General features: G+C 42.7%; 3 protein-coding genes across 8 annotated transcripts; all 3 read right to left on the reverse strand.

The window, feature by feature from the left end:
- Window positions 1–1413: 1413 nt before the first annotated feature.
- Window positions 1414–9023, reverse strand: LOC110496414 (nuclear inhibitor of protein phosphatase 1). Of its 5 annotated transcripts, none has more exons than XM_021572299.2 (7): window positions 8273–8452; window positions 7709–7769; window positions 7042–7195; window positions 6588–6808; window positions 6305–6449; window positions 6117–6181; window positions 1414–4191 (listed from the first exon to the last, which is right to left on the reverse strand). In XM_021572299.2, exons 1-7 carry the CDS (start codon window positions 8320–8322, stop codon window positions 3820–3822), a joined length of 1068 nt encoding a protein of 355 aa, XP_021427974.1. In that variant the 5' UTR covers window positions 8323–8452; the 3' UTR covers window positions 1414–3819. The 5 variants fall into 5 exon arrangements, with proteins under 5 accessions (XP_021427974.1, XP_036808879.1, XP_036808881.1 ...); XM_036952984.1 differs by lacking the exon at window positions 8273–8452 and adding an exon at window positions 7885–8238; XM_036952985.1 differs by lacking the exon at window positions 8273–8452 and adding an exon at window positions 7885–8241 and having other exon boundaries at window positions 3856–4291.
- On the reverse strand, window positions 8593–12045 carry LOC110496416 (replication protein A 32 kDa subunit-A). The gene is made up of 8 exons (XM_036952987.1): window positions 11896–12045; window positions 11673–11767; window positions 11419–11517; window positions 11149–11262; window positions 10939–11013; window positions 10670–10849; window positions 9229–9329; window positions 8593–9108 (listed from the first exon to the last, which is right to left on the reverse strand). Exons 2-8 carry the CDS (start codon window positions 11745–11747, stop codon window positions 9027–9029), a joined length of 726 nt encoding a protein of 241 aa, XP_036808882.1. The 5' UTR covers window positions 11748–11767; window positions 11896–12045; the 3' UTR covers window positions 8593–9026.
- Window positions 12046–14406: 2361 nt separating this feature from the next.
- LOC110496415 (serine/threonine-protein kinase pdik1l) lies at window positions 14407–23812 on the reverse strand. 2 transcript variants are annotated; one of them, XM_021572302.2, is made up of 4 exons: window positions 23648–23812; window positions 23189–23253; window positions 20530–20825; window positions 14407–17216 (listed from the first exon to the last, which is right to left on the reverse strand). In XM_021572302.2, the coding sequence occupies exons 3-4, from the start codon at window positions 20812–20814 to the stop codon at window positions 16476–16478; spliced, it is 1026 nt and encodes a 341-aa protein (XP_021427977.1). In that variant the 5' UTR covers window positions 20815–20825; window positions 23189–23253; window positions 23648–23812; the 3' UTR covers window positions 14407–16475. The 2 variants fall into 2 exon arrangements, with proteins under 2 accessions (XP_021427977.1, XP_021427976.1); XM_021572301.2 differs by lacking the exon at window positions 23189–23253 and having other exon boundaries at window positions 23648–23809.
- Between the last annotated feature and the right edge of the window lie 345 nt (window positions 23813–24157).

The raw sequence follows: 24157 nt of genomic DNA on the forward strand, positions 1-24157 counted from the left end.
ATAACTGGATGTAACCAGAGCCATACATAACTGGATGTAACCAGAGCCATACATAACTGGATGCAACCAGAGCCATACATAACTGGATGCAACCAGAGCCATACATAACTGGATGCAACCAGAGCCATACATAACTGGATGTAACCAGAGCCATACATAACTGGATGCAACCAGAGCCATACATAACTGGATGCAACCAGAGCCATACATAACTGGATGCAACCAGAGCCATACATAACTGGATGTAACCAGAGCCATACATAACTGGATGCAACCACTAGATAAAAACAGATGATTCAGGTTAGAATGGAAATAGAGAATAACCTCTTTTTATTTTACACTGAAATCACAGGGTTTGCCCTAAAGGCAAAGCAACTATGTGTCATATACACAGTAAATGTGTAAATGAAATGACCCAGTCCTGTGGACCAGGGGTCCATTCAGTTACCAATTCAGTCAATTCATGAATAAAAAAAACATCATAATTAAACAATGGACCATTTTCAACTCATGAATCATTTAAATTCATTAAACTGAACTTGGCCCAACCCGGCTGTAGACATTGAAATATCCCTCCTATGAAAAATGGAGCAGGAGTTCCCATGAACTGGTGTGACCGCTGTGGTCTGCTGCCCTAGCAGTGATCCCATAATGGATCTGGCTGGCCTGCCTAGTTTACTGTACACTGAAGGAAAGTCCTTGAGCTGGCTGACTGACCAACACAGCTCTGTCTACAGGGTGGAGTAGGGAACACACTTACTGCATGATGAAGTCACTCCCAGGGACCAAGGCACAACTACACGAGAGCCTGCCTACAGTCTGCAGAAGTGAGCACTCATTCACTACCCCACAATGTGACCTCAGAAATGGACTGGTGGAAATATATTGGATTCTACCTCCACCACATGCCTATACCAATCCAATACTTTAACCTATGTGAAGGAATGAGCAAGTGCACACTCCAGGGGAGAAGAGAATTGAATCAGAACAACAGAGGCCTAGTAGGAATGTAGAGGTGTAGAACATTGGGTGTGACAAGGTGGCAGAGGGGTAGGAGGCTTTGTGAGGATGTCACCAAGTGGTTTCCTCCCTGTCTCCCCCCTGTCTCTCTAACGTCTTGAGAGTTCCGCTTCACTGTGTGCGACAGGCGATTGGGGTGATCAGGGCCGGCGGGCTCTCTCCACCCCTCCTTCACTCAACTGTCTCAGCAGGTCACCTGTGGCCCCTGAAGCCTTCAGGGGCCACTACATCACAACATGTGAGTTGCATACTCAATATAATAATATATACTGATGGATAATATACCAGTATTACAGGTAGTATATTTTAGTCTCCATTTTGCATTCCATGTGTGAAACTATCAGGAAATATATTTTATTTTCTCTGCCATATACACTCTTGTGTTAAATCATGTGAGGCAGAATTTATTTTTATTATCTCAGTGGTCACAGGTTAACACTGAGGCGAGAGAGAAGGGAAGATGGAGAGAATTAAAAAAAGAAAACATGGATTAGAAAGAAGAAAAAAAAGAGTTCAGAGGGTCGTATCTCATTAAGCAATTGAGAAAGTTAATTAGGCAGCGCTAATAATTATTGCCATGGCAACCTGAGCGCACTCATGCAAATTTGATTAAGGAGTTGCTGGTGGTTTATCGGCACTGGGGAGACAGATAGCATCCCAAATGACACCCTATTCCCTATCTAGTGCATAGAGCTCTGGTTGAAAGTAGTACACTATAAAGGGAATAGGGTGCCATTTGAGACACAAAAAACAGACAGCAAAGCAGGGCCAGCAAAGAGCCCCAGAGACCCCTACAGGTGAAATTGTGCAGCTGCATATTCTCTTACCAAACCCACCCCAGAGTTTCTCTAAGTAAGATCACCTCAATGAGCACAGCATAACTATGGTATTGACAACATTCCCTTACAGCAGACTATCACAAGCATTAAGATGTTACTAAAATATATAATACCAGCCAAAAGGCAAAACACGGACAGCTTTACTACTGGCCCTCGAAATTGGGACAGGATGAGTCTATCACGGTCCGTTCAAAATCAACAATGATCAGTCCTATTCACAATATTAATCATGAACCCTGTGTCTGCTATTACCTATTCATTTATACAGAATACTAACAATATCAATATCTCCAATATGAATGTCTTCCTAATAATGGTTTAATTTTCATTCCTAGATGGAGAACATTTGTGACACAACGAGTATGAGTTTAGTGATCCACTGAGGTAGACATCCTGGGTTGTTTCTCGATTCCACAAAGAGAGCAGAGCACAGTACACATGTTGCCCTCTGGTGGAAAAGAGATCAACAACTATAAGAACACAACCATTTAAAATGAGTCACATAGGTTGATTGAACCGGACACGGCATTGACCATGGAAATACAACCATTCTAAATGAGCCACACTGTAGATTTTTTTTACATTGTCTGCAGCTTGTGCATCAAATAGATATTGTGAAGGATAAATACCCTTCGTGATGCAGCAAGCATTGCTAATCACTGCCATCTATGGGATTCCAACCATTTATTTCTTAATTTTAGCCCTATAAAACCTCAGAATGGTTTTGAGGACAGATTCCTTTTCAAACAATGTTTGCTTTAACAAACCCACAAGTAAAACTCAAACAAAAAACAATTGATGAAATTGAGGTTTAAATTCGATGAGACCTACGTCAAACTCGTCACCTTGAGGAAGCAACAGACACATATGACATGTTCCCAGAACAGACAATCACATTCATTTAGCTGAACAATCCCTTAATTAGCCATCCCAGGAGCTTCCTCAGTAGATGGCATCATGTAAAGTAAAAAGGAAAAACTGGCGACATGAAAGCAACAGCAGAGACCCAGTGGGAGATTTCTCTAGGGACTAAACTAGTCCTCCTCTCCCACCATCATCTCACACAGTGGAGAGAGGAGTATGGATTATTACTGTTTATTATACAAATATCAAAAGATATGAATTCTAATAACCTGCATGTCACTTTGTTTAAACTTTATTTCTTTTCTAAACTGAATTTCATACATATCTGACAATAATGGATTCCATTTCAACCAACCCCCCAATTCTCATATAAAAATAGCAAAAAATTATAATACAACTGTCTCACACACAAAAACTGCTCTGTTTCTTCATAGTTTCTTTAAAGCCAATCTGTACCCACAGTTCATAGCCTTGTCTGAGTGGATTATTAAAACATCTAGCAGGCCTTGTCTGGTTAATGTTACCCTCTGTATTGACAGAAACATGGTTTTCAGTGAAACCAACAGCACTAAAAATATCCACTAAGGCAAAATCATACTGCGAATCAAACAGTCAGAGAGTGAATAGCGAGTTTATAAGACATTTTTCTGCAACAGAGCAATGTTTCATTTAGTTTAAAATAATGAATAAATAAAGCTGTAAAACAATGGACCAATCTGTGTTAGTTACAATACGCTAATCTGAGGTCAGTCAGACATTACTTTGTCAGTTTAAGTGAGTTGAGCAATAAAAATAAAACAATATACGTATGAAGCAGACAAAAAAAACAAACATCCAAACCAAAATAATATATTATTCTCACAAACATTTCCCTATATCAGGGATCCCTATATCCCTTTGTCACAGCTTGTACAGTACAGGAAGTCTTGATTGATTGGTTGTCCAGAGACGTGACCACTCTCCTAACTAATACTAACCCCTCCCATTATATTGTCCAGGGAGGTGCTATGTGCAAATTTGAAATGGTACCCTATATAGTGCATTACCTTTGGCCAGTAGTGCACTAAGGGAAATAGGTTGCCATTTTCAAAATGACCTATATTAGAAGAGAAGGGGTGGGCTTCTTCCCTGGCCACGCCTCCTTGGCGTATTTCTTCTTGCGTGGTTCGTTGAGAGCCTCGGTGGTGTAGGGTCCGGGGGCGAGGATAACAGCAGGGCTGGGGGTGACGAAGGGCTGTGCTGAGGCTGAGGTGGGGGAGAGGTCCACCTCGGGAGCAGGGTTAGGGAAGACTAGCGGCAGGCCCCCCAGGATAGTAGCTCCACCCTGGGCCATGGCGGGGAGGGAGCCGGCCTCTCCAATGGTGGGTGGGAGGTCTCCATAGAGCCCTCCACTGAAAGGGAAGTTCTGCATGCGTCTGGCCACAGAGTCCTCCAGACCTAGTGTAGCGTGACCCTCCATCTTCCTCTTCTGATTGGGTAGCAGGGTTTAGGGGGGAATGAGAAGATTGAAGATGGCAATATAGTAGCGTCAACTGTAAAGCACTGTGAAGTACTCTCTGACAAATAGTCTGAAAAGGGATTTATAAATCAAATGTGATTGATTGACCTCAATTTGCAACACAACATCAACTTTTAGCATTCATTGATTGGAGATGGATCAACACGAAGGTAATTATAGTTGTGTTTTTATATTTCTATTAATTTAGTTTCAGTTAGTTTTCAGTTTTAGTTGTATACAAATATTTCGTTTTTATATTATTTAGATTCAGTTTTAGAATTAGGAACAGAAGGAGGCTTGGAGACATGTGCTATATAGGTTTTTGGGGTGTTTTTGGGCATGTCACTTCTTTCAAGTGGGGGGCAGTAATAAACAAGTTGATGGGTAAGGTTAGGTTTAAATTATTAAGTCAATCTCAATGAGACTTGGATTTAAAAGGAAAAGCACCGAAACTGGTGCAAAAAATATGTTCAAAAGAATTGAGTCAGCTACCTATGTATTTATTTGGACAGTGAAGAAAAACTTTTAATTTGGCTCTATACTCCAGCATGTTAGATTTAAGATCAAATGTTCCATATGAGGCGACAGTACAGAATGTCCGCTTTTATTTGAGTGTATTTTCATTATTATTTGAGTGTATACATACTGTATCTGTTTTACCATTTAGAAATGAATTCAATTTATGCATCTAGTCCCCCCATTTGAAGGTCTAAAAAGTATTTGGACAAATTAACTTGTGTATTAAAGTAGTCCCCCCAAAGAATGTAGAGGTCGTGTTTCAGATTAAGTTGCGCCCAATAGAAATGAATGGTAAATAATCTATTGTGTAATTTGAGTCACTTTTATTGTAAATAAGAATATAAATGTTTCTTAAAACCTCTACATGATCGGTGGGTCCCCCGCAGGACGGTTGAGCTAACGTAGGCTAATGCAATTAGCATGGTGTTGTAAGTAACAAGAAAATTACCCAGGACATAGACATATTAAATTCTTGTTAATCTAACTGCACTGTCCAATTTACAGTAGCTATTACAGTGAACGAATATCATGCTATTGTTTGAGGGGAGTGCACAGTTATGAAAAATTATTAACAAACCAAAATCGGCACATTTGGACAGTCTTGAAACAAAATTGTGAACATAAATGCAATGGTTCATTGGATCAGTCTAAAACGTTGCACATACACTGCTGCCATCTAGCTGCCAAAATCTACATTGCGCCTGGGCTGGAATAATACGTTATGGCCTTTCTCTTGCATCTAAAAGATGGTACAAAAAAATACATGTTTTTTTTCGTTGTTTTATCTTTTACCAGATCTAATGTGTTATATTCGCCTACATTTATTTCCACAAACTTCAGTGTTTCCTTTCAAATGGTATCAAGAATATGCATATCCTTGCTTCAGGTCCTGAGTTACAGGCAGTTAGATGTGGGTATGTCATTTTAGGCAAAAATTGACAAAAGGGGCAGATCCTTAAGAGGTTTTAACCTCTACATTAATGTGGATGCTACCATAATTAGGGATAATCATGAATGAATCATGAATAAGTTAAGAGGCTGAAATAAATCAAAAGCTAGCCGCATTTACACACCAGCTTCAGTAGCTTGAAAACCATTCAATTTTTGCCCAATGTTAAGAAAAAAAAAGTTTAAAAATAAACATAATTCATGATGGTTTTTATTTAAGTTTGTTTTGGAGTCAAAGATATTGTTTTCGGTATAGTTTTTGTTTTTTAAACAGTTTTGATTTTTATTTTGTTCACTAAATCGTTTTTTCTTGATTTGTTTTCATTATTATAACAACAACAACAACAACCTTGGTCAACACAACTTTTGCCATTTTTCTCAAGAATCATCCCCAGCATAAAGTAAGAGATAGACGTGAAGAAGTTTACCTTGATCGGGACAACAGCAGTCTGTACCATATTCCTGAAGCGCCCTACTGATGGGTCGACGTCCTCTGTAAAAACAAGAAGACACACAGGATTATATTTTGAAATTTTTGCACGGGTGTGTGTTCTTGCATGTCTGTGTGCAAGTGTGTGTGTATGGGCACGTGGGTCATCAACCCTAACTAACACACCTGGGTTGATGATGACCTCCTCCTCACTGAAGGAGACCCTGCTACTCCTCCTCTTCCTCTTGGGCCTCACAATGTCCAGATTGCCATCCTCAATGGTCAGGGTGGAGATACGCTTGTTGTGGGCCGTGTTGAACTCTGTCAGGTTCTGGAACAGGTGAAACAAGAGGATGGATGCAGTCAGGTTCATCAAACAGATGGAGAAACCAGAAAATTCTACATTAGCTGCTTGAACAAAACAAATATATCTCACAAGAACTCAAGCAGTCCCCTGCCCCACACAAACCTCCAGCTCAGTCTCCTCCTCAGGTAGACCCAGCAGTCCTTTGAGCTCCTCGTCCTCCCCTGCCTTCACCTCCCCTCCAGGTATGGTGTTAGTCTGGGTCTGGGGCTTCTCTCTCAGGGTGTAGACCCGTGTGGATGCCCCGAACGACATGGTGGAGTCGATGGGCACCTGCTGGGGCTTGTGGGGCTCCAGACGGATACGACCCAGGAATGTACCATGTGCTAGGGGGACAGAGTAACATGGATTGTCCTTTCAAAAGGAAACTTCATGTTTAAGTTCACATATCTTCTATTTGGCATCTACAATGACATGGCATGACCCAAGCCTTTTTGTACCAGGGGCCAGCAAGCTACGGTTCTCTTTCTTGAACATTTATACTGAAACAAACACTTGACAACTGACTGCCAGACAACAAAGAAACATTGCAGGATACTAAGCTGTACTAGATACTCACTGCTGTTGAGGTCGATCAGGAAAACCCTCTTGAGGTGTCTGTGGTAGACCAGGGCTGAGTGGATACGAGAACACGACTGGTGGTCTATCGTGAAGTCACACAAGTCTGGGTTCCGCCCAAACAGGTAGTATTTCTTTTCATCAATGATTAGCTTCTACCAAATGAGAAAAAATGTCAACAGAGTTTTCTATCTAAGGTCATGGACTGGTATTGCAATGATTTTCTATAGAAAAAGTTTTGTAACATACACCGGATAGGTGCAGTGAAATGTGCTATTTTACAGGGTTAGCCATAGTAGTATGTCAGCCCTGGCGCAAATTAGGGTTAAGTGCCTGGTTCAAGGGCAATTTAGGGTTAGGGATAAATGACTTGTGGGTCTTTGACTGCATTGGAATCCAAGGGGTCACTAGGTTAGGTAGGCAGAGAGAACGGACATTATTCCATGTTTGTTTAAGCACATCTTCCAACACAGTGACATGTGCAGCAAATATATAATATAGGCCCTACACCTTATAACATATTTTAAGTCTTATCTTTAAATTAACATTAGGCTACTTGATACATGCCATATCTTCTGCACAGAGGCATTGCTCTTGCTTCTGTGGTTATTTTTGTCCAGCACCAAAAAAGTTGAAGTTGGGGTCAGGGTTAAGACTAGTAGACTTACCTCTACTAGCTTGTCTCCCTTCACCACATCTAGATGGAGTCCAGGGGGAGGTTTCCCTGCCCTGACAAAACAAAGTGAATGTCAATTGCATGTTGTAATTATGCTTTTATTCAAATGGAGGCTGTTTTGCCACCTTGCTGCATAACTAGTTGATCAAGACTACGGATTTGCAATACCATTTCTTCAAATGTTTTGCATGTGTGAACTGCACAAGCAATACTGTTATTCTTGTCTTGAGAAAGGAACACGCTTGCAAATGCTGCATAACAGTAAGCATTCTGGCACACCATACAGCTTTAGCAAACCCTGCTGCTGGATTTCACTGACAAGCTAACGTTAGAGCATTCAAACAGCTAGCATACTACTGTGACTGAGCACTCCAATATCATAGCGAAGTTGAGCTAACTAGCTAGCTATCTGGTTATGTTTCTAGCAAACAAACTACATCCTATTTCGATGCGACAATCTAATGAACTTCACCGACATGGACCTTACAACACTCTACTGCATGCTTTTGATTTTTGACAGTCAAAATTATGCATTAGACATCGTCGCTGGTCTTACCATGACGGGCAGTCAAAAAGAGGTGTGTTTGTGCTTGGGTTTGCTGCCATCTTACACCGTGCACTAGTAGTGAATGCTGGGAATGTGAGGACTACAGGGAAGTCTGTAGAAAGCTGGGAATCGTAGTTTATTATGAAATAATATTATGGAAGTTAATAAACCTAATTTAATTCCCCTGGTTTAAATATCTATACTATATACGTTGGAGATCAAATTGTTTGGGGTAGATTTATAACAAGTTTCCCACGATTGTGGAGGTTCGTTTCAACATCTTTTGTTGTTTGTTTGGCAAATCAAGACAATACAATTTTGACTATTCATTATTTTCATTGCATAATGACATTTCACCAAGCAATCATTTATCCAATCAACATTTTACACTGTACATCAGCTGTCACATACCAGAGGACCTCAAAACAAAACTATACAAAATAAAATTAGGCCACAGAGTCACCATATTTGAGAGTAAATCATATAAATAACAAATCATAAACAGTAACAGACATGCATGTTGATAAACCAAAATGTTGTGTCTTTTTATTTAAAAACATCCTATAGCTATTGATGTAAGTTGACCTTAAACAACAGAAGACATTCTCTAGCCCAGGGGTAACAACTCTTACCCTATGAGGTCTTCAACCTGCTGGTTCTGTTCTACCTGAATTGCAGTCACACCTAATCAGTAACTGGTTAGAGGGGAACAATGAAAACATGCAGTGGACTGGTTTCAAGGTCCAGAGTTGAGTTTGAGGGCCTAGCCAGTAGTGGCCCTGAAATGCTTGTCGTCGATGGTGGAGAAGATGTGGCCTTCTCTGATAAGAAACTCCAAGGTCTGGCTGCATGGAGTAAAGGGGAAAAGGAAGCATTAGACCAGATAGTGAAAAGAGACTAAGATGGGTTTTTTTAAGTTCTCCCTACGGAACACCCCCCCCCCCCAAAAAAATATAATCTGTTACCTGATGGCAGTCATGCTGAGGTACCCCAGCTTAATGTCTAGCTCCTCTAGACTGATGCCCCTGGGCTGTGAGTCTGAGCAACTCCTGATCAGGTTCAACACCTTACAGGAGGAGAAATAAAGCCATTGGTCTTTTGACCAAATCACATCTTACACATCAGATATTTTTCAGAACTGATCTGATTGTGAGAAAAATATCAGAATTGGACTGTCTGTGTAAATGTAGCCTTAACCTACATGCCAAACTAGAATGTTCCAAACACACCAAGACAGTCGTGAAGAGGGCACGACAAAGCCTATTCCAACTCAGTGTAATGGATGTGAAACGGCTAGCTTAGTTAGCGGTGGTGCACGCTAAATAGTGTTTCAATCGGCGACGTCACTTGCTCTGAGACCTTGAAGTAGTGGTTACCCTTGCTCTGCAAGGGCCGCGGCTTTTGTGGAGCGATGGGTAACGATGCTTTGTGGGTGACTGTTGTTGATGTGCAGAGGGTCCCTGGTTCGCGCCCGGGTATGAGCGAGGGGACGGTCTAAAGTTATACTGTTACATCAGGAAACTAAAAAGATTTGGCATGGGTCCTGAGATCCTCAAAAGGTTCTACAGCTGCAACATCACTGGTTGCATCACTGCCTGGTACGGCAATTGCTCGGCCTCTGACCGCAAAGCACTACAGAGTGTAGTGCATACGGCCCAGTACATCACTGGGGCTAAGCTGCCTGCCATCCAGGACCGCTACAGCAGGCGGTGTCAGAGGAAGGCCCTAAAAATTGTCAAAGACCCCAGCCATAGACTGTTCTCTCTACTACTGCATGGCAAGCGGTACCGGAGTGCCAAGTCTAGGACAAAAAGGTTTCTCAACAGTTTTCACCCCCAAGCCATAAGACTCCTGAACAGGTAATCAAATGGCTACCCGGACTATTTTCATTCACAGCTATCTGTATTGTGTCCCACCCACCATCCGCCAACCCCTCTTTTACGCTACTGCTACTCTCTGTTCATCATATATGCAGTCACTTTAACCATATCTACATTTACATACTACCTCAATCAGCCTGACTAACAGGTCTGTATGTAGTCTTTTGGGGGGGGGGGGGGGGGGGGGGGTTGATTGATACTGTTTGTGTGGAAGTATGTGCGCAGCTATAAATTGATGTTTTTGTATTCTTGACTTTAGAACGTTCTCCGAATAAACTGTACTAGCCTTTTGCGTAAACTCATTCTGACTAATAATTATTAAACCCATGGTCTTACAAACCTCGGGGATTGGTCAAAGCTATTGATTGATTGTTATTATCATTGGGATTGAAAACTCTCGTGACAAAAGGACAATGTGAAAAGAAAATATCTAAACCAACATAATACGGTTCAGCCCTATAATCCAAGTCAGGCATTAGAAGCTAGGGTCTAGGCGTTATATGTGCTGCAGGACTAGAGAACTGACCTGGCTCTGACTGGCACTCAGCCCGTAGGTTGATGCGTCTCCATCTCCAGGATTACCACCACCACCACAAAGGTTCCTGTTGTGCTGCATGTGGGCCTGCACTACCTCCAGCATGTGAGAGGTGATCTCATTCAGGTCCTCAAGGCAACAGAGGTTGAAAGCCACCAATGATCTTTGGCCCTGGCAGGAAGTATATGAAGGGGTACAGAAATGTGCCATACTCATGTAGAGAAATACTAGACTTAAAGTGCTAAATCGAATACATTTACCTGAATGATACGCAGGCTTCCAGAGACCTTGACATAAGTCCCTGGGGATACAAAAGTACTGTCCACACCAGGATCCTGTAAGGATTCAGTATATTATCTGCTATAGGAGAAACTAAAAATGATTTTAAAAAGTTGCCAATGCCCTATTTCTCCCCAACCTAGTTTTCATTTGAAACGTTTCGGGACGAAGACCTATAATTATCCACTTACTGCAGTGTCCACCCAGAGCTTCACGCCTAATGGGGGTCCAGTCATGTCGTCCACGGAGTACAAGACATTGTTTACTGAGGGAACCGTTCTCCTGACGATACCCACCACAGATACCTTAATCCAGAAATCAAATACAAAAGACAGGTGTAGATGTTGAATCAATGCGGCGCTGCCAGATTTTTTCTGGTTTGCAGTGAATAAAGTGGATATACATGATATAGGACCTACTGGGAACGAGTTCTAGGTTTCTCTACCAACAGGGACCCTCACCTGGTTGAACTCAATGTCACCAACTCTGAAGACTTCCCCGACAGCCATGGCAGACAGCAGTTGGGACACAGTGCACGGCATCATCTGAAGTACTGACCACTGTCACAGCAGGGCAATGAAAGCGTCATATTTTGGTCCACTGAAGCTTGTCCGTTTTATAAATATAAGAATGCTAGTTCAATGCATTCCAAGACAACATTGTCATTGTTCAGTTATGGGTTACGTTGTGACGACATGGGGGTTAAAATAAACACCTTGGTTGTCTTCTGTCCTGACTGGAACGTGGTAAATCCACCTGTGGACTGATTGTACCTGTATCCACTTCCCATATATGAGCCCCTGTTGTATACTTTGGAAAAACACATTGAACTGCACAACACATCTACTGAAAGCAGGTACAATGAGTGACTAAAACTTTTAAATGCTAGTTAAATTAATTTGTGTGACATCTTAGTTGCAGGTCCCTTCAAAACTCACCTTGACCCCACTTGTAGTTGGAAGAGGGATTTTAGTTAGATTTGATCATTACAACTATCCCATAAGATTGAAAGGTGCAACACTTGACAGATCACCACATTTCAGCTCACTAGCAAAAAACGTTAGCCAATTATCCAATTAACCAATCAGAGACCAAAGTGTAGCAACCATATAACCTCAGCAATCAACAAAGGGCATCTCCCACTCAATCGGCAGCTAAATAAATTGAAAACTACCAGACAAGTTCATTCTCACTAAAACATTTACTTTGATATAAAATCTCATATTTTTTTAAATCCATGTTTTGTTTTTTGTAACATTTTAATTATAACGCCATCAATTCAACAATGAATGACATTTTACAGCATTTATTGATACATTTCACTGAATCTCTTCAAAATATCTTACGACATACAAAGGAAATATTGTTCATAGAAAAATTTGAGCCCCTCATACACCTGGTTATAATGTACACTGATGATGCTTGGTGTTTATCTTCAAATGGTGAGGTTTGTCGTTGCAATGGGTCCTGTTCTGAATAGGGCACTTACGATTTGTGTTCCCAATGGCACCATATATATATCACATCACTACTTTGGACCAGGGCCTCTGGTCCAAAGTAATGCATTTATGGGCAATAGGGTGCCATTTTGGATGCAGATTTCACCAAAGGTGACACATCTGAGTCTGGTAGGATTATACTTCAGGCAACGAGCTATTTTTATCTCCTTATCAAGTTCATCAGAAGCAGCAAAGACGTTTTTGAGTAGGTGACCCCAGTTGTGTGTGTACACAATCAATACACACACAAACACATCAATGACCAACCAAAGTTGGGCCAATGAAGACATAATTATCACCACTAGCACACCAACACAGTATCCAACTCTAAAACCACTTCTGTATCAATGACAGAACATATGGGAAGCTGAAGTAACTGTTGAAAAAGGATCAACCATCACAGCAAACATACAACTCAAACAATGTCAAGGCGCTCGTAATAATTCACAGTCACATGTCCATAAACTCCTCCTTCAGCCTCTGTAGTAGCTCATATGCACAAGGTGTACAAAACATTAGGAACATCTGCTCTTTCCACGACAGACTGACCAGGTGAAAGCTATGATCTGTTATTGATGTCACTTGTTAAATCCACTTCAATCAGTGTAGATGAAGGGGAGACAGGTTAAAGAAGGATTTAAGACAATTGAGAATATCACAGGAGGTTCATACCTTAATTGGGGAGGACAGCATCATGGTCATGGCTGGAGTGGAATAGTATCAAATACATCAAACACTTGGGTTCCATGTGTTTGATGCCATTCCGTTCGCTCCTTTCCAGATATTATGAGCCGTCCTCCCCTCAGCAGCCTCCACTGGTTTATGTGTGCCACTCAGAGGGTGAATAGGCAAGACTAAATATTTAAGTGCCTTTGAGCGGGGTATGGTTGTATGTGGAAGGCGCACCAGTTTGAGTGTCAAGAACTGCAATGCTGGCTGGGTTTTTCACACCCAAAAGGACATCCAGCCAACTTGAGAACTGTGGGAACCATTGGAGACAACATTGGCCAGCATCCCTGTGGAATGCTTGACACCTTGTAGAGTCCATGCCCAGATTAATTGAGGCTGTTCTGAGAGCAAAAGGGGATGCAACTCAATATTAGGAAGGTGTTCCTATTGTTTTGTACACAGTGTATATTCATGAATCAATGAGTACATATCATTAAAAAATCCAAAAATGGATGTATACTGAACAAAAATATGAAACGCAGCATGTAAAGTGTTGGTCCCATGTTTTATGAGCAGAAAAAAATATCCCAGAAAAAGTCCATATGCACAAAAACCTTATTTCTCTCAAATTGTGTGCACATCTCTGTTAGTGAGCATTTCTCCCAAAATAATCGATCCACCCGACAGGTGTGGCATATCAAGAAGTTGATTAAAAAGCATGGTCATTACACAGATGCACCTTGTGCTGGGGACAATAAAAGGCCACTAAAATGTGCAGTTGTCACAACACAGTGCCACAGTTGTCTCAATTTTGAGGGAGTGTGCAATTGACATGCTGACTGCAGGAATGCCACCAGAGCTGTTGCCAGAGAATTGAATGTTAATTTTTCTACCATAAGCCGCCTCCAACGTCATTTTAGATCATTTGGCAGTACCTCCAACCGACCTCACAACTGCAGACCACGTGTAACCATGCCAGCCAAGAACCTCCACGTCTGGCTTCTTCACCTGCGGGATCATCTGAGACAGCCACCAGCTGATGAAACTGAGAAGGATTTCTGTCTGTAATGATGCCCTTTTGTGGGGCAAAAACTCATTCTGATTGGTTCGGCCTGGCTCCCAAGCCTATGGCTGCACCCCTGCCCAGTCATGTGAAATTCATAAACTAGGGCCTAATCAATGTATTTTAATTGACTGGATTTTCTTTTTTTATGAACTGTATCTCAGTAAAATCATTGAAATGGTTAAGTTTATATTTTTGTTAAATATAGCAACTGCTGATTGTGCTTTAGCCATTTTATTAAAGGGGCAATCAGTGCTAATATTGAAGGGGTAAAACAGCAGAGATAAAAACCCAATAGCCAAAACTCTGAACAAAATGTGCCTGGCCACCACAACAATCACACAATGTAGTGCTAGGTGCTAGTGTGTGGAGATATTAAAATAAGGCATAAAGTATGTTAATATCATGAAAGACAAGAGGATTTTGTCAATGGAAGACATTTAAAAAAGGCAATAATGCAGGTTCATGTTGGCGACAGTCTGCTCGTATGAAATATATTTTAAAACTTATGCCACTGTTTGAATGACACACTAAAACTACATTTTTTCAGATATTGATAACGTTTTCATTTTCACAACTGTTAGAAGCGCACAAATTATGACCTGCAAGGCAATAGGCCTGGGTCCCCAGAGCGTGCCTTCCTTTACCTCTGCCACCTACACCAAACGTAATAGGCTTAGTAGGAGTCTGTCGGAAGGAAACGTGGAGAAAGGGATTACCGTTAAATCCAGCGGGACCCAGAGGTGTGTGTCTGTTCTGGGGAAACCGAGGTGAAAACTGACAGTGAGAGGAGATCAGGTTAAAACACAAAATTGTATTTTTTAAATAGATCCTCTGGGCTCAGGGACAACTGTGTGCTGTGCTGCCTCCATCTCCTCTCTGAAGGGGAGAGGCATTGCATGCATAAGTAGACGTTCTGTGTGCTGACAATATACCGGTGTGTGTGTGTAAGAGACTTCTTGTTTGCTGTTTGACAATATATCTTCCCAGGCCCCAAGTAAACACTGTTTCTCAAGGTGATAGATAATAGCATGGTAAGTTATGAAAAGGAAAATAACTAAATAAAAGTGCATTTTTTCATCAAGTGATTGCCAGTGAAGTCATACCCCTAACCATTCCGTTCACACAGGTTTCATTTGGAACTCCATTGGCCTTCAGTTGTGAGAATTCAAGTCTAAATTAAAGCACTATATTTTAATAATACAAGCAGAACATTGGCTCTTCAGTTAAATACATCAATGTTTGTTTGGGGCCACAACACATTCCTTTATGTGTTTTGAATAAGCAGCTTGCTATCTCTGGACTTTAAATTATGGTGACTCAAGTTAATTACATTCCAAACACTCCATTCCTCAAAATTATTTTCATTATGGGGCAATCATGACACATTCCAGGACAATTATGACAATGGCTGACTGAGGTTATGCTAGGTTATGTCTGGGCTGGGGGTTATGCTAGGTTATGTCTGGGCTGGGGGTTATGCTAGGTTATGTCTGGGCTGGGGGTTATGCTAGGTTATGTCTGGGCTGGGGGTTATGCTAGATTATGTCTGGGCTGGGCTGGCATACCAAGACTTAGCCTGATCCCATAGTTGGCTCAGGGCCAGCTCAGAATACTGTCCTGTGTGATATGTCTCTTCAAACAGCTGGTTGTCTACAAATCCCAACCAACAGTATATCTTCGATTTTACCTGAGCAGTGGGAAGTGTGTGTGTGTGTGTGTGTTGATGGGGAGGAGCAGGGTTTGGTCACAGAATACTGGTAAAACCAGCCGTGCACAGTTTACGATCACTGAGGCGTGTCTAAATTGGAATTTAATTGCATCATATCTACACGGGATGCGGTCTCCCTGTTTCATAAATTGCATCCGAAGTACGATTATTAGCACCGAGACTGGGGTGAAATTTGTAGGCAAACAACTGAAGAGAGTTAAAGTTAACAGGTTAGCCTAAACCACTGGGGTGGCTAGCAAACACCTCTCCTTCTGAGAGACAAACAGCTGAATGTGCTTATGGACAGCCTTGCTCTGTTAACATTCAAAACAAAAAAAAATTACAGCCTGGCTATCAACCCGTTGAGCTAGGTTTACCAGTAGTCCTACATCTAAACCAATATCCAACTGCAAAGCCAAAATCTGACGTTTGAATTGTTCCCTTACAAGAAAAACAAACTCCCATTGTGTGGCCTCGACCACCAGAGCTAACAGTGGTGAATTAGGACTAGATACAAGTGCTTGATGTTGTGACTACAAGTCCCATGGTCCGCTCTCCTCCTATCCACATCAATTATCACGTGTCCCAGTCGAGCTCTCTGCAGGCAATCCTGACCAGTCGGAGCTCCAGTTCAAAGGCGTCAGGTCTCTCCTGAGGGTTGAACGACAGCATCTCCCGGATCAGCTGTTTCATGCCCGCGTTCATGCTCTTCATCCTGGCCGGGATCAGCAGCTCCATCTTGGGGTTCTCCAGGAGCGCCTCCCCGAGGGGCACGATCTCCTCCCCCTGCTGCACGTAGCTTCCCAGGAGCTCCTTCTGGGTCTCCACATCAACGAACGTGATCCGCTCCACCATGGCCCAGATGATGATACCCAGGGCAAAGATGTCTGCTTTAGCCGTGTAGTGGCCCTCCCACACCTCTGGAGCCATGTAGAAGTCCGTGCCGCACGCTGTGGAGAGGAAACACTTGTTGACGGAGGCTGGTTCCTCAGGGTTGAGGCCCGACGTGGAGCAGACCTTTGACAGCCCGAAGTCTGCCACCTTCAGTGTGGGCTCGGGGGTTCCCGCAAAGGTCCTTCCCTGGGAGATGAGGATGTTGTCAGGCTTCAGATCTCGGTGGATGATCTGGTTTCGGTGCAGGAAGGCCAGGGCACTTCCTAACTGCAGCATGAAGCTGGTGTTGGTCTTGCGGCTGGGTTTACGGGACAGCAAGTAAGCGTTCATATCTCCTCCGTCACAGAAGTCCATGACGAACCACAGATAGTAGGCACAGCACGGGTCAAAGGTTATCTCTCCCTTCAGAGATGTCTCCACCAGCTGGAGATAGAACAGAGACAACAGAAAGGCTATCAGAAAGGCCATTAGTATTAATAGTACATCATATAGTAATTCAGCAGACAGCCAGACACAATCCAAAACAGACACTGTATATAAAGGCATTCAGTATGTGCCCATGCAGGAATTTTGCCCAAACCCATGGGGTTGCCAGCACCATGCTCTAACCAATGACTGTATTGCTCTGTATTCTGGAACACTTGGCTCGCTTCAGAAAATGCCACCAATAAGATGAATGCTGAACAGATCAAAAATAAATAGTTCAAAAAGACTGCTGGGAGCAAGCCGACAGGCTCTCTGTGTCAATTCCCATCACGTTTCAGAGGAAATGCTAACTGGAGGAAAATTACTAAGAAAACAGAACAAAATGCTATTTCTAGCAGCGGTACCTACCTGACAGGGAAACAGGGAAATTGATTATGTAATCTAAAGCACAGTGGCAGTCCTGATTATTGATAAGCCAAGATGGAAGAAGAAAAACACTTCTATTAAATTCCTTGAGGGGAGGGGGGGGGGGGGGGGGGGGGGGAGAGAATTTAACAAACAAGCAAAAGTGCCTTGTCTCGTGCCATTGGCTTTGAATTCACAGCGTGACTGCCAGCCTCCTCTGTGAGCCGTCAAATGGAGGGGTGTGTGTGTTGTTGGTTTTTCTGTCTCGCTGGCTCTTTGTGTTTTTTTGTTTTAAATCTAAACTCGTTGTGACGCCTCTGATCTTAGAAAGACTTCTGCTGTGGGAACTGGGTTAATCAAGCACACGTCTCCTTTTGACAGCTGACCAGATCTTAAAACCGATCCTCTCCCATAGAAAATGTGCTGCAGGTTTTTGACATGCACACACCAGCAGCACAACTATTTGGGTTTTGAATTACAGACGAATCAAATGCCTGACAATCTTTATGGTACAAAACAACACATTGACAGTCCCGCCACTTAGGGAAAAACAGTCTGTACACAAAATTGGTCAGTGAGCCAAGCCATCCGTAACCTAATAGATTGAAATAATTCACCAGCATCGCCAGTCAGACAATACAGTCCCTGGCCTCTGATCTATTATAATGATGGTTCCTCCCCCACACGGTAATCCTGTCCCATTATCAAAATGTTCTCCCTCTATAAGCAGCAGTAGAACAAGAAAAGACGACTCGGTCGGAACAAAGGATTCTGGGAAAGCGGCCAAGCCCAACATGCTGCAGTGTTTAACAAGCTCGTAGAGCGGATCGGACAATGTATGTGAGTGTGACAATGGCCCACGTGCCGCTGAGAGGCTACAATCAGTTGTTGCCAGGCCCTTTAAACCCTCAGTGAGCCAAGAGGGAGGAACATGTTGTTGGTAATAGACTAGACAGGTTGACTGGGGAGAGGAGTCCCTTTAAAACACTGTGCTCAATGAGGACATAAGATGCCCCCTTAAAAACCAGTGTTCAATGCACCACCTGACAGAGCCACAAGGATGACTAGCTAAACAGAACAGTCTTCTGAACTAACTAGTCACAGTATGAACACTCTGTAGAGGCATCCAACAGGCTGAATGAGAGGCCAAAACACTGGAAGCAACACTAGCTAACACCTTGAATTACTAGCAAACCCTGGACTAACCATTTCAGTCACCTCTGTGTCCGTCGGTACAGCCGTGTACTCTGCCACTTGTGGCTGGCAACAATATGTAGAACAGCCAGAAGGGAAAACAATCCAACACTCCCTTTATCAAGTAGCGTGACTGTGCTCAATGTCCAATACATCATCCTATAGCCAACATTGGGATCTACGGAGTGTGTGTATCGGTCCTGTCTTGTTCTACATAATTCAATCGTTATGATATGTTTGTTACATTAAGTTGTGTTATTGTAAACTTGTGTTATGGTAAATGTATTTAGGCTATCCTGGTGTTGTGTTTTCTATCACTTCTATAATTGCCCTTTGGTGAATTGAGTTTAGGAATTCAAAAAGAAGCTTCTCCACTAACATTCTACCCATCAACATAATCAGATTCCTTCACCTCTGCTCTGACCACATCCTCTTCGGCTGCCAAGTTGCTTCTCAGCATATGCGAGACAGAACCTTGAGGTTGAATGGTAAGTTCCGCCCTGCCAGCACAGATCCGTTTGTGAGGTTCTTCTGTGGCTGTGGTCTTTCAACAGATATGCTCAAGATGTGATTCCTCTGGTCTGAATTTGTACTCTTCCATGTGCTTACAATGCATTTGAACTAGGGCCTAACCTTACTCATAAGTATCTGATATGTTAAGTAGGCTACATAAAGTTCAATATTTGGTGAGGGGGGATTCAAAACCTAGGCCTATCCTTAAAACCTACACATAAACCCACTTGTAGGCTTGGGGGGAATCCAGATTCTCATACTTACAGTGTGCCATACCGGGATATCCAAGGCTCTTCATCCAGGCGGGGCATTCTCTGCTGTTACCAAGCAAAGCTTAATATTGGAGTAAGCTAACCACTTAACTAGCAACTAAATTAGCGAACAAATCGCACAACTGCAGAGCATTTTAGCACATTTTAGACAGTTAAGATATCTAGCAGACAAACAGTTGTGAATTCCATACTGCAACTAAATCACCTGACCCGTGCTGAAGAACAGTGAGTGACTCACAAGGCTCCAGTCTCTCATCGTTATGTGCTTGTAAACAAACACCACATGACTGGGGACTACCGGTAAGCTTCATAATGGAAAAGTATGTGACGGGTGACATATTGCACAAGTTGATGCAGGCATTTACTTAAAAAGTACCAACAAATATTCAAATGTACTTCAACTTCCAAAAATAGTTTGAGGTATTAAAACATTTTTTTTTTAGCCAATGGCTATTTCAAAATACTCCAGTATACTATATACCGCCCATACCCTACCCTCCTGGAGCCTATTTGAAGACATCATATATAACCCTCTCCTGTCCGCTAGCAGAGTCCTTTCATATGAGCAACCCTGTCACATTGACAAAGGGAAACCTGAACCCCAGTAGCCCTCCCATCTCCCCCAGTTGTTTTTTCCTCCTCCGCTTTCTGTACATTTGATGCAATGCATTGCTTTTACTAAAGTTCTAATGTATTACATTTGAATTATTTACTCATCTATTGTTTGTACTCATTGTGAATCCCTGTGCTTCATGTGTAAAAGGTGGTATCTATACATTTTGTTTTAAGTCTATTATCAATACATCCAGGTATAGCAGGGAGCTGGATCTGTGGTTCATCCTCTGGACAGGTCTATCTGCATTTTACTACAGCTAGCCTGTTATTTATCAATCTTTCTAGCCATCCATCCATATAAAATGTATTACCTCTAGGTACAGTGGGGAACTGGACCCATGGCTCATCCTCTGAGCCAGGTCATCTCTCTGCAGGACACACTCCTCCAGGTGAATGACGTTGGGGTGCTGGCTCTGGATACTGCTCAGGGCCCAGAATTCCCTGAGGGCCAGCTCTACATTCTCTGGGCTGTGGCAGCGGATCTTCTTCACGGCCATCCGGGCCCCGGTGCGTTTCACCAGCGCCTCGTACACCACGCCGTAGCTGCCACGCCCTACCTCCTGGATCAGCTCATACTTCGGCTGGCTGCTCACCATCCTCTTCCTCACTGTGTGTGTGTGTGGGGGGGGGGGGGGATGGAGGCGGTGGGGTTAATGGGGTACCACTGATTGTTGTTGAGAGCTAGGTGGTCAGCAGAACAAACTGAGAACGTAACCCTGATAACCCTCAGTTACTGAATAATATCCCAACAAGGTGAGTTTATCCGTCATACTAAATTAAGAAAACCGTATGTGAGTTGACATGACAGCCCCCTGCTCCTGACCACATCAAAAACCCATAGCTATAGGCCTAGTCTAGATGTAGTCTGATAAGTTTTATCCCAGGAAAATGAACTAGCCACGTGACACACTGTCAGATGGATGACACAAATAACAGTGTTTAAGTTTTAGCAAGTAAAATTAGGACAGTTGGCTTTCTACCCGCAAGATAGCACTTGATCATGACTCCCAGTCCATTAAATTACACATAAGAGTCATTGAAGAAAGGCGTATTCTGTACTGGGGAGTTTTGTTAAGAGAGCTAACACTGGGCCTGAATGTTAAAATGCGTTACGGTTTGGTAGCATAAAGACGCTATCATACTTATTAGAACAGTTCTCATTGATACCCGGCCATAGAGGGTTAGGGTACCCACCCGGCCATAGAGGGTTAGGGTACCCACCATGCCATAGAGGGTTAGGGTACCCACCCGGCCATAGAGGGTTAGGGTACCCACCCGGCCATAGAGGGTTAGGGTACCCACCCGGCCATAGAGGGTTAGGGTACCCACCAGGCCAGAGGGTTAGGGTACCCACCCGGCCATAGAGGGTTAGGGTACCCACCCGGCCATAGAGGGTTAGGGTACCCACCCGGCCATAGAGGGTTAGGGTACCCACCCGGCCATAGAGGGTTAGGGTACCCACCCGGCCATAGAGGGTTAGGGTACCCACCCGGCCATAGAGGGTTAGGGTACCCACCCGGCCATATCACCATAGAGCACATGTTTACGGGTGACAATTAGCGATCTAGCATGACCCGAACACCTGTGTGTACCAAAAGGCGGCCACGAGAAACGTTTGATCACTAAAAAATACTGTCGACGATAAACCCAGTTAAAACAGTGTACAGTAAGTGTATATTTTGCATTTGTGAAATTATTTGATGTGATACTAAAAGTAACAAGCTTTATGTTTCTATACTGAACAAAAATACAAATGCAACAATTTCAAAGATTTTACTGAGTCACAATTCATAAGGAAATCAGTATATTGAAATATTTTCATTAGGCCATAATCTATAGATTTCGCATGACTGGACAGGGATGCAACCATGGGGAGCCCGGCACAGCCAATCAGAATGAGTGTTTCCCTCACAAAAGGCTTCATTACAGACAGTAATACTCCTCTAAAACAACATTGGAGGCAGCTCATGGTAGAGAAATTAACATTACATTCTCTGGCAACGGCTCTGGTGGACATTCTTGCAGTCAGCATGCCAATTGCACACTCCCTAAACTTGAGACATCTGTGACATTGAGTTGTGTGACAAAACTGCACATTTTAAAGTGGCCTATTGCTGTCCCCGGCACAAGGTGCATCTGTGTAATGATCATGCTGTTTAATCAGCTTCTTGTTATGCCACGCCTGTCAGGTGAACGAATTGTCTTGGCAAAGGATACATGCTCACTCACAGGAATGTAAACAAATTTGTGCACCAAATTTGAGCTTAAGCTTTTTGTTTATATTGTACATTTCTGGGATCTTTTATTTCAACTCATGAAACATCGGACCAACACTTTACATGTTGCGTTTATATTTTTGTTCAGTGTTGAACCGTATCGCAATTTAGGAATCAATTCACGTTTAGATTGAGTTTTTGGCTGCCTGAGCCAGTCTACCTCAGACGATATCACATATCGTCCTTGGACCTTAACGAGTAATGGTAGGCTCCAAAAGATTACCCATTGGACTACCCGCAAGAGAGCAAATGTGCAAACGTGAACACCTCAGAGGCCAAAGCATGCGACATGTACACAAATCAACACTTCCCCCTCACAGATTTTACCTGTTATTTGCGCACTAACGCATTGCTGACAGCTACAGCATTTGAGGGGAAAGTTGAAGTTAGCTATGCCATTTCCTGACATGTCAGCCTACTGCCCAAATATGTAAGAATAAATAAACATTATCAAATAGTAAATTCAGTGTAATTAGCTAAACTCTATGAGAATTAGCTTGCTAGCTAACACGGAAGCGAAACTGTTTTTAGTTAACGTTAGCTAGCTAGCAAGCAAAGGAAGAAACTGCTGGCTAAAAATACATGAATAGTTTGTTAGAATCATAACTACCGTTAGCTAGCTATATACATGTAAATTATATATTGCTATGTTGCCACAGGGGAATGTAGACAAGTTAGCTAGCTAGTTCAGTACCTTATGTCAGGGTTTCCCCAAACTCGGTCCTGGGTCCCCCGCCCGCTAGCTGCAGATTTTTTGCCCTAGTGATACATTAAATAAATCAAAGCTTGGTGATTTTTTGTTGTTAACTAGGCAAGTCAGATAAGAAAACAAATTATTATTTACAATGATGGCCTGATGAGTTTGTTATTTTGAATCAGATTGGGCAAAAACCTAAACGTGAACCCGGTGGATGACCCGGTCTTACGTAAAGTAAACTACCTAACTAGTTAGCTCGACACCTTTATTGTTGTCCTTCTGCGCCAGCTTGTTCTGGCTCCGTACAATTCGGCTAGCTAACGTAACGCAGTCCCACACACCTGCGCACACGACCAAGCACCATGTCGCAGGGGCAGACAAAAGAGCTGGCTTCTTCTGAAGACGAGGAAAGGAAACAGAGTAGCTAACTATAACTCTAGCAAGCTACACATTTACCTGTTTTCCTCTTCCCTCAACGATTCATTTGTTGTTGACTTTCTCTGGCAGACAAGACAAGGTCCGTGGTGAGAGATCGCAAACCTGCAGCTCAAGTACCCCGTCAACAGCGCGCGCCCGATTGCTCGTTCCCAAAACAACACAGCCAGGGTGCTCTACAGCAGCAGCCGTGAGAAATACTGCCCCCTTCCTTTCACTTTTTTTGTTGAGCCTTTTGTGCAAGCTTCCAGCTAGCTGAAAGGGGAAACACAGTGCCTTGCGAAAGTATTCGGCCCCCTTGATCTTTGCGACCTTTTGCCACATTTCAGGCTTCAAACATACAGATATAAAACTGTATTTTTTTTGTGAAGAATCAACAACAAGTGGGACACAATCATGAAGTGGAACGACATTTATTGGATATTTCAAACTTTTTTAACAAATCAAAAACTGAAAAATTGTCTGTGCAAAATTATTCAGCCCCTTTACTTTCAGTGCAGCAAACTCTCTCCAGAAGTTCAGTGAGGATCT

The sequence above is a fragment of the Oncorhynchus mykiss genome, chromosome 18, assembly GCF_013265735.2.
Source record: "Oncorhynchus mykiss isolate Arlee chromosome 18, USDA_OmykA_1.1, whole genome shotgun sequence".
Lineage (NCBI taxonomy): Eukaryota > Metazoa > Chordata > Actinopteri > Salmoniformes > Salmonidae > Oncorhynchus > Oncorhynchus mykiss.

Coding starts and splice junctions, on each gene's coding strand:
- LOC110496414 (XM_036952983.1), bottom strand. CDS start 7,985: ATGCTTACTGTTATGCAGCATTTGCAAGCGTGTTCCTTTCTCAAGACA. Junction 7,770..7,884: donor GCAAAACATTTGAAGAAATG/GTATTGCAAATC, acceptor TTGTTTTGTCAG/GGCAGGGAAACCTCCCCCTG. Junction 7,196..7,708: donor AGGGAGACAAGCTAGTAGAG/GTAAGTCTACTA, acceptor CTCATTTGGTAG/AAGCTAATCATTGATGAAAA.
- LOC110496416 (XM_036952987.1), bottom strand. CDS start 11,747: ATGGGAAGTGGATACAGGTACAATCAGTCCACAGGTGGATTTACCACG. Junction 10,850..10,938: donor GAAGCCTGCGTATCATTCAG/GTAAATGTATTC, acceptor ACTTCCTGCCAG/GGCCAAAGATCATTGGTGGC. Junction 9,109..9,228: donor CTCAGCATGACTGCCATCAG/GTAACAGATTAT, acceptor TACTCCATGCAG/CCAGACCTTGGAGTTTCTTA.
- LOC110496415 (XM_021572302.2), bottom strand. CDS start 20,814: ATGGTGAGCAGCCAGCCGAAGTATGAGCTGATCCAGGAGGTAGGGCGT. Junction 17,217..20,529: donor GTTCCCCACTGTACCTAGAG/GTAATACATTTT, acceptor TTCTATCTCCAG/CTGGTGGAGACATCTCTGAA.